Source organism: Nothobranchius furzeri, chromosome 11 (assembly GCF_043380555.1).
Source record: "Nothobranchius furzeri strain GRZ-AD chromosome 11, NfurGRZ-RIMD1, whole genome shotgun sequence".
NCBI classification, from domain to species: Eukaryota; Metazoa; Chordata; class Actinopteri; order Cyprinodontiformes; family Nothobranchiidae; genus Nothobranchius; species Nothobranchius furzeri.
In genome coordinates this window covers 28,785,704-28,799,711 of record NC_091751.1, presented here as the reverse complement: position 1 = coordinate 28,799,711, position 14,008 = coordinate 28,785,704, and the positions used below count along the sequence as shown (strand labels likewise).

The window sequence follows — 14,008 nt, the reverse complement described above, 5'->3', positions numbered from 1 at the left end:
CTGCTGCTTTGCAGTAAGGAGCCTTAAGCCTAATTTATGCTTCTCCATCTGCGTCAGTACGGAGACACGCCATTATCCGTCGTTGCAAGGACTCACAAGGACGGACGGAGTCAAGCCCACTTTTCTAAACATCCATCGAAAATCTTGGATTGCTATAAAACAGTGGGTGGCGCTGTCTCAGAAACAATAGAGAGTGAATCTGCGGTCTCCGGGTCTGCAGCCATACCCTTCTCTTTTTTTTTCTAAACTTTATTGAACAATGCGTGTGACCCGACACGAGCTGACTGAGGGACTTAAATTAGGCCTAATGGGCCATTCCCATCTGTACCGGGTCGGCCCGGGCCGGGTAGCGTAGGTTGTTTACATATCTGGGTGGCCTGGTATTTTTCCGGGCCAACCAAGGCTCATTCTCAGCCCTCTTCTCGAGGGGGTCTGCTTCAGGCCGACCAGGGCCAACACACCCACTGCTGACAGCAAATTCACACCTTCCATTAGAGCAAGCCTCTGACTGGTGGGTAGAATCAGCCCACATGGGCTTAAGACAAGGATGTGTGGAATCAACCGGGCCAGGATGGGGCCGACTGGGGCTACCCGGCCCGGGCCGACCCGGTACAGATGGGAATGGCCCATTAGTCATCAACTTTTGGATCATGGTCCCAGAAATGAGAAAAACATAAATGCACGTCACTGTGGCTATAAAAGTTATTTTCTAATCCTGTTTGATATGTGCCATAGATTTCATTTATGATGTCGAATTTTAAAGAGACACTCAGTAGTTTTTACCTTCACTCTGGAAATATCCATCGAAATGTTGTAGAAAAATATTGGAGGCTTCGTGCCATGTAACCATAAAAATGGGGTCTAATGTACATAGGGCACAGGTCTAGCGTCTTTGGGGGTTGCCATGTTTCCTTCTGGCCATCTCAAGGTTCTGCGCCTGTTGATGACATCACACTAGATGACTGGCTGTACGTAGTACGGCTTACAGAAGTTACGTTACCACGTTCAAAAACATTTAGGTAGTATGAAATATCCAATTCAATAACAAAGCTGCTAAACTCTTTCCAAAACGTGTGAAAGAACCGAATTGAAAAGGGATGCAATATGTTTTGGTCAAGCGGTATTGCCGTTGTATGATGACGTCATCGGCAGGTGCAAGCCCCAGAGCAGATCCGGAAACTACAGCGGCAGAAAACTACATTATCTCACTGGAATTACCTGAAGAACCATCAAAGTCTGAGGAGTCACGTTGAGGCTGCATGCTTTCTGCTCCACGGGTAACATTTACTGTAATGTTTTTTAAACTAGCAACAGTCAGGAAGATGTGGTGTAAAACCACCCTGACATGTTTTATGTACTGCCCCCTAGCGGCAGGAAACTACTCACCACCACTTTACAGAAACAAAGCGCTCATTTCTGAATGGCGGCAAAAGTTATTTTCGGTTTTGTGTGAAAAGATATGTAGGATTACAAATGTTCTTCTCACCAACTTGGCATAATTTAACCAGACATGGAGACGAAGAGAGGATTAGTTTAGATCTTAATCCAAGTTTAAAATATCTTTGATACGTTTAAAACGCACAATAAGATAAATAATGTGAATATGTGTCACAGTTTGTGAAAAAGTGAAACTGTTGTGAAGTAGAAGTCACGTACTACCTGTCTTTGACATGCTTTTATGAAACTGGACGTCCAGTTGAATAAATGCAACATTTAACCTGCAGACAATCGTATGAGTGATTCAGAAAGAATCATTTAGAAACAAGATCCTGATGGAGAATGCAGAAACCAAGACAAGGAAATGAAAACGAGTAGCTTGTTTGCTGATATAAGAACAAAACCTTCCATTTTGTTTCTGACTCTGGGATCTAACAATGGAATAATTTAGCTTCAAAAGGTGTATTTTTGGCAGAAACTCATCCCGTTGACAGATGGAGATGCTCCTCTGTTTAAACACAGTTGCGCGCGTCAGTGGCAGGCGAAACAGCAGCCGTCACATGACTACTTCTTAAACGATATGTGCACCGACACGAGGTCTCGCTCTATGAGCTAGGTGCATGCGCCGGCGCATCGGTAGTTATCTGTACTGTTACTAAGCAACAGTTTCCAGACTGGCTGGCTTTCATTTCTTTTTTTCACTTGGCTGCAGAGTTTTTATTAAATGTGTGTTTTTGTGACTCTTTGATTTGAGTTTGACCTGTGTCCATCTCCTAGGCAACGAGGTGATTGGGGTGGACAGTGCAGAGGTGCGGGCGAGCGTTCACTGCCTGCACATCATCGACAATCAGCAAACGCTTTTTGAACTGTCGCACAAACTTGAGCCTCGAGCCTAAATCCACTCCCAACACGCACAAGATACTGGACGGACACACACACACACACGCGGACACACAGTGTTCATACAACCAGCAGTGATGTCAGATAGACAAGAAGGACTCAGGACTTCCTAGGATGGACATGAACTTTCTGAGGATTTATAAACTGTGTGAACCTGTGTGGACGTTCTAGAGGGACAGGATCTGTGAACGGGAACGTGGTTGGTCCATACAGAATCCGTACCTTTCTTCTCTGTATCAGTTGGTTGTTTATGAACCTGTTCTGGTTTCACCCTGAACATCAACAAGAACATTTTCATCATTTCAAACCCAAAAATATTGTAAAAGTTTTTGATTGGTTGAGATGTCCACCAGCGTGTTCCCACCTGCAGACATGTTCTAGTCCTGGAGACATCATGTTTGTGCTTGAGCCAAACGCTCCTTAATGGCTTTCATTGTGCATGTATGCAGACGATACAGAACTGTGCCTAGTGTGGACCTAAACACTTTCCAGTGCCAAACATCTTTGTTGTTCTAGGACCACGAGGTCTCATCGCTCATGTAACGTGAGCTCATTCTCACCAACTGAAAAGAGCATCTGTAATGGGCTCATTTAAACTGTGAGAAGGTGCTGCTGACTGAAGAACAGACTTTCTGCTTCAAAAATACATTCGTTTTGACTTTCTATAAAAATATCAGTTCTCCATCCATCTGTTTTCATCCCCTTATCAGAGGTTGGGTTGTGGGGGCAGCAGCCCTGACCAGATGAATAACACATTCCCTCCAGCGTGTCCCTTGTCACCACGATACAACACCCGCATCACTGCAGAACCAGCACCAGTCTGCTCCATCTTTCTGTCACTCGTGAACAAGAACCAGAGACACTCAGACTCCTCCACCTGGAGCAGGACCTCGTCCCTGACCTAGAGAAGACATTCTACGCTTTTCTGACTCTTGAGTTGTGAGAAGCATTTCTTAGTTCTGATCACAGAGGGGGACATCTGTCGCCTTCATACCAGCAGGTGTCAGGTAATCAGTTGTGTTCCCAGCTCCTGTTGATCCCTTTGTTCTTTGACTTTTATCAGATCTAAAGTGGAGATAAAGTGCAATAGATGCCCCAACAAGTGTTTGCTAACATTTCAACACAAACTGAGTTGGTGTTTCCCAGCGGTTTCTGTGCCAAAGGCCCGTTTGGTTCTTCTTTGACCGTATTAAACACTTGATTTTATTGACTTCTTTGCTCAACTGTTTTTTTAAATTGGAACTAGTTTTGAGATCTTGAAATAAAATGGACTTGGAGGAAAAATCCCTCAAAAGCATCCAGATATTTGATGTTGAAGAAGTCTCACCTGTGAACGTAAGAGCAGCAACAAAAGGCTGTGCTTTGAAGCCACTGTGACCTGCATATTCTCTGTTGTGCATTTGGGTTTAATTCCATTGCAACCACTGAGAGGTGAGCTAATATTAGCAACCTTTCATACTACGTTTTTTTTTATTTCTGTAGAAAATCTTATCGCCTCTTGTTTTTAAATTTTTGTCTGATATTGAAAAGTCAGACCTAACCTGTTTATGTTCAGAGTGACACAAACACCCCGTGGTCCCTATTTAAACTGTACATGATGTACATACACACCTCCGATGATCATGATCAAAAACATTGTTTTATTGCTTATTTATTGAACTGTGTGTATTGTTTATTTATAGTGATAAATGTCTTGTTTTGTGCCATGTTCAGAGGTTTTATTCTGTAGAGGTGCTCACTAGAAGAGAGAAGTTGCAACGCTACAAAGTTCAATAATGTTTGGTGTTTTATGGCCACCAGGGGGCAGCAGAGGTGCAGGAGAAGCCTTCTGCTGTCCAGTAGCTGAGTGGGCAGTTAAACAGCAGGAGCTGAACTCAGTGTTTTGTCATTAAAAAGTAAAGTTATGGTTTTTTTTGTTTTTTTTTTTTTTTTTTTTTACATAAGCATCATTGTAGAAAAAACTGTTTGCATGAGTGGAAAAACAATTCACAAATTAAAAGACTGATTTGATGATTTGTACTATTGTAATATTGTTTGTGTAAATATATGCCAATGTTTATTATTTGTTGTAAATGGAAAAAAGGTCAACTATAAAGCAATATGTTTCCCCTAGTCCCCTTCAACCCTCAGCTGAAGTCTTTTCTAAAGCTGTTTTACTATGTTCGATTTTACTGAAAATGAATAAATTATAGGTTTTATGTGACATCTACTAAGGAGTCATTGGTCTTCACTGCTTCCTGTGCCATAAGTGTTGGCAGTAAGAGGTTTACATCCTCTCTTCGTGGTCATGTAAGCTTGTAATGATTAGTTATTCTCTTTCCAGGGTGAAGTACATTAATACATAGTGGTGCTGAAGGTTCTAGTATGTATTTTATTGGGATGCACCAACACCAGCATCTGGATCAGCTCATTCATTTTCACTGTTTGCAGTTTTCATGCTGCTGCATCAGAGTTTAACTCATTATCCTGAACTATCCAGTAATTTACTTTAAATGTATACAGAAAACAATAAAGGACAAATTGGGTTTCTCTGCTCTTCAATCACCGTCTGGTATGCTGGAGCCACCACCAGGGATAGGAAGAAGCTGCAATGTGTCATACGCTCTGCTGAGAAGGTCATTGGCTGCAAACTCCCCTCCAGAGAGGGCCTGTACACCTCCAAGGCACTGAGGCATTCAGGTCAGATAACAGCTGACCCGTGTCACTCTGGACAGTCTCTTCGACTCGCCCCCATCGAGCAGGAGGCTTAGATCCATCCAGACCAGAACGTCTCGCCACAAGAACGGTTTCCTCCCCTCTGCTGTTGGACTCATGACAATCCTGGACCTGCCCACTGCAGTCGCTTGGTTTCAGTCACCTGACCCGGTGTTGTTTGTACCTGACTTCTGCTACAAAATCACATCTGCAGCTGTTATATTTGAGTAAATGTGGGTTGAATTGTAAAGTGCATTGGGATGACTTGTAGAGGTGCTGAAAAAAATTGTTTCAAGTCTGAATCGGGATTCTTATTTATAACGATTCAGAGTCGATTCACAAAGGTTCAGAATCGATCCCAAGAACTCAAATATTTGGCATGTTACAGGTTTGAGATGCACTTTGGTCTGTTTTTTTATCTTTGTTAGGAGAGTCAGTACTCCGTTTACTTTTGTAATCCCATAAATTGAGATGATTTATTTTTGAATCTGCTAAGTGGGCACTTGAATGTAATTTTTTCAATAGTCATTAATTTGAGATGTTCTCATATTTATTTTCTAAGTTGATAAGTGAGGGCTCAGGATTACTCATGTATTTATTTAAAGTTATTGATAAATGAGAGAACACATTTTTCTTCGTAATAAATCTGAGGCACCTTTTTAAACAGGTTGAGTACTCAAATGTTAAACTTGTTTCCACACATACTTGAAAAGTATTTGACCGTATTACTTTCAAAGCTACTGTTAGGTAACTACAGATTTGTTATATTTTACAAGGTAAGCAAAAATAAATGTTGCCTTTTGGTCTAAAGATTGCTTTTGATTACAGTTTTAGAATCACTTTATTTTACCTTGTAGATTTGCATTTTTTGAGCATGACCAGTTTAAAGTCAAATAAAAATGTCCCATAGCTTTAACTAACTTGTACAACAAAGTAGTTCATCCTGGAGCTGACACTCTTTGTTAATACTGATCGTGAATCGATTTAAATTGAGAATCGATTCTGAATCGAATCAAATCGTGATTTGCTCTAAGATTCACATCCCTAATGACTTGACTTTACATAAACAATCAGCATTCAACTGAAAACAGAGATGGTCATCCTGTTGTCTCTGAGACACACCTGTAGACTACCTGACTGATTTGAGTCACTAGGATTTATAGATAAATATGACTGAGAATAATAAGCATAAAGAAATTGATGACATGATGTCTGTATTCTTGCAAACTCAAGATGTGAAAAAAGGTGACAACTAAAATCAACTCCTGGTTTAGGGAGTTTGTGAGAGCTGCAGCTGCAGCTTTAATAAGACTACTTTAATAAGATGCTACGGCAAAATGGTGTTCTGTCTGTGCTTTAGTGCTGCAGAAATGTCACAATATAAATAAGTTATGTCATCTCCTGTTTGTACTACGGTGTCTTTGGGTTTGCAGATCAATAGAGGACAATGTCATTTAAATAAGTAAGGCTGTAGCATGCTGGTGGCCATTGCTTACCAGAAAACCAAAGTTTATGTTGCTGAGTATGTTTTAACTGGGGTAAATATGGTAAGTACTTATGTTAAACTCCAAAGACTTATAACTCAAACCCCCCAGTCTGTGGCCCCTTACATTCACTATTGAACACTTCTATAGAGAAACCTTACATACACAAGCACGTGTATGCACACAGGTGCATACATTTGGGCACTTTAGTCAATTCATTTTTTCAAAACCCTTTAGAACTAATTCTCAAAACTGATTTGGTAAGTTCAGTGACCCTTGACCTCCATACGCAGGTGAATCCAGTAATGAGAGAGTATTTAAGGAGGCCAATTCTAAGTTTCCCTCCTCTGTGAATATTCTCTGAAGAGCAGCAACATCAGAACAACTCTCACATGAGCTGAAAACAAAGACCTGACACCATCATGGTTTCGGGGAAGGATCCAGAAAGCTGTCCCAGAGATTTCAGCTGTCTGTTTCCACAGTTAAGAACATACTGAGGAAATGGAAGATCGCAGGCCCAGTTCATGTTAAGGCTCCAAGTGGCAAAGCAATTAAAATCTCAGATAAACAGAAGTGAAGAATGGTGAGAACAGTCAGAGTCACCCACAGACCAGCACTAGAGACCTACAACATCATCTTGCTGCAGATGGAGTCACTGTGCATCGTTCACCTATTCGGTGCACTTTACACAAGGAGATGCTGTATGTGAGAGTGATGCAGAGGAAGCCTTTTCTCCACCCACAGCTCAACAGAGCTGCTTGAGGTACGCCAAAGCTCATCTGGACAAGCCAGCTTCATTCTGGAATAAGGTGCTGTGGACTGAAGAAACTAAACTGAGTTATTTGGGCAGAACCATAGACTGTACATATACTGGACAAACGGATTCCATTGGCTTCAATAACACGTTTGTTGTCTATAATGGGAGGTGGCCACCACCGCCATTTTGACCGTGTCACAGGTTCCGTCCAGCCCAGACAATTCCATAAAAGGGAAGAGAGGAGGAGCTGAGGGTGGGGCTGTAAGGCTGGGCTCGAGTGACGACACCCAGGCGAACTAGCTACGAGCTAACCTGAAGCTAACCCTGGCTAACCCAAAGCTAAAGCGGAGGTGGGAGCCGAGCTAACAGATGTAGCCACCTAGCTTCAACCCAACCGGAGCTAACTGGAACACCCATCGACCTGAACCTTACACGGAGTTTAGGTGGAGGTTTTCTGCGCCTGTTCGTGAGAAGTACCTGTATTAAAAAAGTTTTAAATCGGTAAGTTTATAATTTATTTCCGTAATGAAAACATTTTGCTTTGAGGAAGTTTTCAGTACAGTTTTTTTCGGCGCTATCACTCCTGAGTCGCACCAGCCATTAAATGTATCATGAATAAGAGAAAATATATTTAAGTCGTATTTTGGGGGGACATTTTATTATCTTTCTTACAAAATCTGAGACCAAGCGTTTCACATTGCAACACAAGCACCGGTAACCATAACAGAATGAACAACAGCCAGCAGAGGAGATGATGGCGGTGTTTCAAACCCTCCCGGCCGGCGAGGAGAGCTCATTCCTGGGCTGGAGCCGGCCCTCAGCACCCCGCCACAGGCTCTAACAGATGCTGGCGGTGTTTGAAACCCTCCCAGCGGGACAGGGGAACTCATTCTTGTGTGGGTCGGAGTCGGCCCGCAGCAGCGCGGTGTAGCCTACATATTTTGTTATATAAGTCGCTCCGGAGTATAAGTAGCAGGACCAGCCAGAAAATGTAAAAAAGTGCAAGTTATAGTCTGGAAAATATGGCAGTTATTAGTATTCGAGCTAAATTAGCAGCGTAAATACATTTCATATATTTCCAAAATGTTATACTTGTTTGTATCTTGTACAGCCAACTAGTCTTTATTCTGGACTCAGTACAATTTACCAAAAGTAAAGAGACATTCTACAGATGAAGTAAGCACAAGATAACTTACTGGAAGACACGGAATTATCATCAGAACCAGAACAAGAGAGCCTGATAACAGTCATGTGAAAATAACAGTTAAAAAGTATGTATGTATAATAGAAATAAAATATATTAGAATTAGTGTAACTCACTGTGATCCAAACAATAAATCAGCCATAGCTGATTAGTAAATATGACATGAGGTCTTGGAGTTTTTAATTTTCATTTTTTTCTTAGATCTGTTTCAATGTCACCATGGCAGCCTGTGTGTCTCCAACATCAGCTACACAACGCAGCAAGTGTAAGTTCCACATACCTGTCTCACCACTTCATGTATGGTTTTGTACTTTAAACAATTATGACAAACCTGTTATTTTTTCTCCATAGCCATTTGGATCATTGGGGACAGCTGAGTGAGGCGTGGTGCCCAGAGAGCTGCAGAGACAACCTTGGCCTCCCTGACGTCTGTGTCTCCTGGTTCGGTTGGGGTGGACCATCGACATACATACATGTGCCGACACTTTGCGCCCTGTTTTATAAAATGTAGTGTTAAAAATAAATGTTTTTGCTCAATTACTGGAATTTCTTTGGTTAAGACAAAAGTGAGGAATAATCATTTACAAGTTATTTGTACAACAGGCCCATTTTAAATCCCAACAGTTTCTTAGCAGACAATAGAAATGTGTTCTTTACTAACTTTACTTGGTTTAAAAATCTTACTAAAATAGTGCCGTATTGCAAAACCCAATCATACTTGTTATGTAAACATTAGCTTTGTAGATATTTTTTACAGATATGTATTTGTGTGCAACAAATCCAAACTTAATTAATTTGTCATTCTTTATTGAAAAACAACAAAATACAGTTATACAGAAGTGTGGGAAAATGATAATGTGAAAGTATTGCTATTTAAATGTAATCCTATTTATCTTTAAAAAGAAAAACTCTAAAAATGTCCTGTACAGCATCATGACAGAAGAATGGTGGTCTGTCTGTCAGAATGTGCTGAACAGATTTGCTCTTTGAAGAGGAGTGTCATGTTTGGAGGAAGGTACTTAACCCAAGACATGCAGAATACAACACTGACCAAAAACTGATGGAAAAAATTATTTCTTTATAAGGAGGAACTTAAGGTGCACAGACAAGTCTGTGGTTGGAACTGCAACAACAGCTCAGCATCTGGAGGAGGGAGAACACAGGTGAGCATAGGTTCTGGTTTCAAAATCCATTGTAGGCAGGCAGAGGTGTTCAGCAGACTTACTGTGGTGGGTGTATGTGTTGGCTGGAGGAGGGAGAGGTAGAGAGCCGGGGGAAGCGCAGGAGAGGGAGCAGAGGTGGAGAGAAGCGGGGCGTCCTGGTGGATGGGGCACTGGGTGAGATGAGAGGTGGGTTATGGAGGGTGGTGATAAGGTCCGTGTCTTGAATATCCAAATCCTGGAGTAGAGTTCAGTATCCAATGAGGTCGACAGGAATCCTGAAGAATGGTAAATCCAATATAAGAGCAAAAACACAACGAAATAACATTAATCCTAGGAACACTAGAGGTAACACGAGTGGCTGGTTACTACCAAAACTGAGGCAATCTTCTGGCGTCAAATTGTGTCCTCCATCCACCTTAAATAGGAAAGCACCCCGCTGATCGCTGATCAGGAACGGCTGGGGTGGAGTCACCAGAACCATGAAGAACGTGTCTCCAGAGACAACTCGGGTCCTGGTACCGATCAGGAAGCGGACCTTATCACCCAGAGCTGCCAGGTCACGCTCAAAGCCTTCATGTTCACGCTGCAGAGCCTGAACGCTGGCCAGGTGGTGGCCGTAGTTGTCTGTGTTCAGGGCCTGGTTCTTCTCCTCGATCCACTCTTTGGTCTCATCAGCGTCTCTGAGAAGACATCAGAACTCCGTCTGAGTGTGGGTCCAAACTCTACTGACCCGTAAGCGGCGCATAAGTGTGCGGGGTACCTGTGGAAGCGCTGCACCTCATGGGCGCTGCCCAGCATGTTGCTCCGGTCTTCAGCCAGCTGTTGCAGCGAGCGCCAGCGGTTGTTCAGCTCCTGGAGAGAAACCAAACCCAGTGAGATGAAGGTGGACGCCAGCGGGCTGGACGCCGGACGAGGAAACCTGGAGACGGATCGCTCAGACAGGAAGGGAAGAGCTTCCTCTTACCTTGATGGAATTAAAGTTAGCCATCGTCTGAACGCCCAACCGTACGGTCTGAGGTCAAAGGTCACAGGAAACACACACCAGTCAGCAGTCATACAGATGCATAAAGATAACTGTAGCCATGGCAACCAGCTGACATGTCCCCACTTTCACCAGCACCTGGTGCCTGCCGGGTCACCTGAATTCCTGTGTGATTTCAGCACGGTCGGCCGTGACTGCGGCCATCAGAGCTGACCTCTGATCAGCTGAATGAACTCACCTTCTAGGGTGACGCCGTGTTACCCCGGGTTTCCACGGGAGCCGTCAGCAGCACGTTACTGCAGCAGCACGTCTTGCTCGCGTAAGCTGCTGCTCGGCCCTTCCCACGAGACGCGAAGCAGCAGGGGAGCAGCTGTCACCGACCGAGCACGAAGTCACACGAGTGACTTCGTCAGTAAACACAACAACAAGCAGGAGAAAACTACAACATGGTTTGTGTTTTATGTTCTGTCCGTTTTATAATCGCCAATACGGACCTGAAAAACAAAGGAGACCGCTAGCTAGGTGATAACTTCTCACGGGGCCGCTCAGTTAGTAACTTTTTTTAAAAGTAAAGCAACCGGAAGGCAGTACGTTCTTTATTCTGAAAATCTCGGTAGCTTCTCTCAATTTCCGCGTCCGATTTCCTGTCTTTCCTTCCCCAAAAATGTCGAACTTGACCCGTTTCAGAGGCGTCGCGCGTAGAAAATAGAACCGGCGCGTAAGGGCCGCGACATGCTGCTCCTGAGACGCGGCCGACTCGAGCTGCCGACGGCTCCAGTGGAAAAGGTTCTGTTGACCACAGCGGTTCCTATCAGCAGCTATGACGTGCTGCTGACGACTCCTGTGGAAAGCCGGGGTTAGAGTCGGCTTCATCCTGTAAACAAACAAATGAGTGGTAACAAAAACACCACGTCTGGTTCTGGTGGAGGCGGAGGACAACACGCACCTTTCCAGGAGCAGAACCCAGATGTTCTTGTTGCTACAAACAGAGACGAGCAGAGTTAACAAACCAGGAAGTGAGAGGGACCAGCTGCTGCAGACAGGTGACGCTCACCTGAGCCTGAACCATAGGAGCCTCCTCAGCCATCAGACCTTCTGACTCCAGTTCAGATGCCACCTTGTTGATGTCCCTCAGGCGGGACTCGTTGGCCTTCAGGTCCTGCAGGACAAAAGCACCTGCTGATTATCACCTGAGCTGATCTGACAGCTGCTGCTGGAAGACGGAGAGGAGGAAAAGTCCGACCTTCTGGAAGTCGTCAAAATTCTGCAAGACCTCGACCTGCTCCAGGTCTGACCCGTCTCTCCATCCTCATTCAGCTAAAGACGCGAGTTCAAGTAAAACAACCTAAAGTCACACAAACACAAAGCAGGTGTGGAGATGTTCGCTCTGAGCTGGAGGTCGTTCCTCGGCTGTGAAGGGCACACGAACCTTGTTGGTGCTGTTGAGCAGCGTGAGGATGTCGCCCTTCTTCATGGTGACCTCTCCAGGACTCTTCTCCTGGTAGTCGTACAGAGCCAGAACCAGCTCCTTCCCGGTCTCATCGTCAGTTGGAGCCACTTGTTGCTGTCGGGTTAACAGGTCTGGTGTTAGAACGTGGTGGATAAGAATGTTCTGACGGGCCGAGGGTTCTGAACCAGCGAAGTGACCTGGACCCAAACAAAGTGAGCCAGAACCTGCAGACACCTCAGAAACATGTCAGGACCAGACCTGCTCTACCTTCCTCCATTATGGTCTCTCCTTTCTGGGTGACAGCCTTGATGCGAGGTTCATGACCTGTGATCTCAGCCTGCAGAGCCTGGTGCTTCTTCAGCAGGTTCTGGACACCAATCAGGTCCTTCCCTGAGGACACATGTTAGAGTTCAGTATTATGCAGTAGACAGACCAGTTTAACCCAGGGGTTTCTTTCTTCTACAATCTGCTCTTTAACTGTATTATTTCCTGCTATTTCAGCTGTTAACTTTATTTTTTCTGTAAGTGTTTTTCTCCCCAGAAGAAGCTACAACGATGTTCTGCTGAGCTGTGGTGGCCTCATGGAGGGGGCCATCGTCTAGCACACTGCTGCTAACCACTTAATCATTCTCCCTCTCCTGATAATAACATTTTACTTTCTTTGATGTAGGATGTACTACTGCTAGTTTACCCGTTTAATTATAGATTCACTAGGATAAATACAATAAAGTTTATCTCTCGCCAAATAGAATATTTACTAAGAAATCACAATGTAACGTGTGTGTGTGTGTGTGTGTGTGTGTGTGTGTGTGTGTGTGTGTGTGTGTGTGTGTGTGTGTGTGTGTGTGTGTGTGTAAAAGCCATGTGTAGTGTTTATTTATAGAGCATATGTTGTTGGATTTTATCCAGAATCGAAACTTTGAAAATATATAGTTTAATTACAGTTTGATTTATTTGACATCTGTATAATGTTTATTATTTTGTTTTTTTCCCCCTAAATACCTAACGTTTTAGTTAACATGAATATTAGTCATTCATCCCAATACATGAAGTTACACATTTTAAATTTTAATAGGGGAAGACTGCAGGAGGGAGCAGTAAAATACAGGGGCTCCCCTGCAAAAACTAACTTTACGAGTCTGATGAAACTTGCTGGTATTCCCGCTGCTTCTTCGGTAAACAGCGCCAACAAAAACAAAGAAACTTAGGATCTTGTCGGCGTGGCGGTGGGATTTAAGGGAAACGCTGTATGCCCTATACTAATTTAATAGACTTCTCAACTTCTCAACGAGCTGCAGTATTTCTCCGGTCAGATCTGTCTCCGAGTTCCACTAGCGGTCAGCCCGCAGCAGCGAGGCGCCGCATCGGTCAGCCTGCCCGGCCTGACCGCTGGAGATTACCGGATGAAAGAATGGAGCACAGAAGTGTCCCCCCAAGCGGCGCGCCCCGTCATATTTCAACCCATTTTTATCTTAAATGCACTGGGTTTTACCCTATTACCCATCTAAATATGCCGTATTAATTATTTTACCGTATTTTACATTTAAATTTCATGGTTAAACAGTACATGCTACATGTTAAACTGATAGTTAGCTAGCTACTTCGGTAAACTCAGCTAGTTTAAAGGCAGCAGTGACATAAAATACAAATATAGATTTTAACTTACCGAAAAAAATGAAGTGGAGACTCCTTGGACGCTCTATTAGTGCAATTAATACCACAGCAAGTCATTTTGTCCAACAATTGCACCAATATTATCCAAAACAGAATTCACAAGCACAGAGACTCAAAATCCCGACACAGTTTCCAGGAGAGACCGAGGCTGTACTGAGGCCCCACGGAGCTAGCTCTGTGGTCACATGGGTCTGAGGCGGCGGTCACGTGTGTCGGATGCTCATTAATTATACAGAATTTTAGGCTTTCAATACACTTAAACA

General features: G+C 43.6%; 2 protein-coding genes and 1 long non-coding RNA gene across 6 annotated transcripts in view; 2 read left to right on the top strand and 1 right to left on the bottom strand.

Annotated features, from left to right (window-relative positions):
- The window catches only part of rapgef5a (Rap guanine nucleotide exchange factor (GEF) 5a), a 70,060-nt gene extending 67,560 nt beyond the window's left edge, over window positions 1-2,500 (top strand). Inside the window, exon 26 of the mRNA XM_054744675.2 lies at window positions 2,215-2,500. Within this exon, the coding sequence (XP_054600650.2) occupies window positions 2,215-2,333 (119 nt within the window). The 3' untranslated portion in view covers window positions 2,334-2,500. The remainder of the gene's footprint in view (window positions 1-2,214) is intronic.
- Window positions 2,501-7,641: 5,141 nt separating this feature from the next.
- LOC139073081 (uncharacterized) lies at window positions 7,642-9,013 on the top strand. Its single transcript, XR_011521882.1, has 3 exons — window positions 7,642-7,773; window positions 8,678-8,741; window positions 8,828-9,013. It is a non-coding gene; the product is annotated as an uncharacterized lncRNA (long non-coding RNA).
- A 253-nt stretch (window positions 9,014-9,266) lies between these two features.
- LOC129164913 (uncharacterized) lies at window positions 9,267-13,894 on the bottom strand. Of its 4 annotated transcripts, none has more exons than XM_070556049.1 (11): window positions 13,738-13,894; window positions 12,339-12,461; window positions 12,051-12,268; window positions 11,865-11,966; window positions 11,676-11,780; window positions 11,568-11,600; window positions 10,604-10,651; window positions 10,400-10,491; window positions 10,009-10,319; window positions 9,702-9,914; window positions 9,267-9,619 (listed from the first exon to the last, which is right to left on the bottom strand). In XM_070556049.1, exons 5-11 carry the CDS (start codon window positions 11,706-11,708, stop codon window positions 9,555-9,557), a joined length of 795 nt encoding a protein of 264 aa, XP_070412150.1. In that variant the 5' UTR covers window positions 11,709-11,780; window positions 11,865-11,966; window positions 12,051-12,268; window positions 12,339-12,461; window positions 13,738-13,894; the 3' UTR covers window positions 9,267-9,554. The 4 variants fall into 4 exon arrangements, 3 of the variants coding, with proteins under 3 accessions (XP_070412150.1, XP_070412151.1, XP_070412152.1); XM_070556050.1 differs by having other exon boundaries at window positions 12,051-12,185; XR_011521881.1 differs by having other exon boundaries at window positions 9,535-9,619; window positions 10,055-10,319.
- Between the last annotated feature and the right edge of the window lie 114 nt (window positions 13,895-14,008).

Excerpts from the sequence above, each read along its gene's own strand:
- LOC129164913 (XM_070556049.1), bottom strand. The coding sequence starts at position 11,708 with ATGGCTGAGGAGGCTCCTATGGTTCAGGCTCAG. Across the intron at positions 10,652-11,567 it reads TGGGTTCTGCTCCTGGAAAG|ACCGTACGGTTGGGCGTTCA; the intron begins GTGCGTGTTGTC and ends CTTTGACCTCAG. Across the intron at positions 10,320-10,399 it reads GAGGTGCAGCGCTTCCACAG|AGACGCTGATGAGACCAAAG; the intron begins GTACCCCGCACA and ends ATGTCTTCTCAG.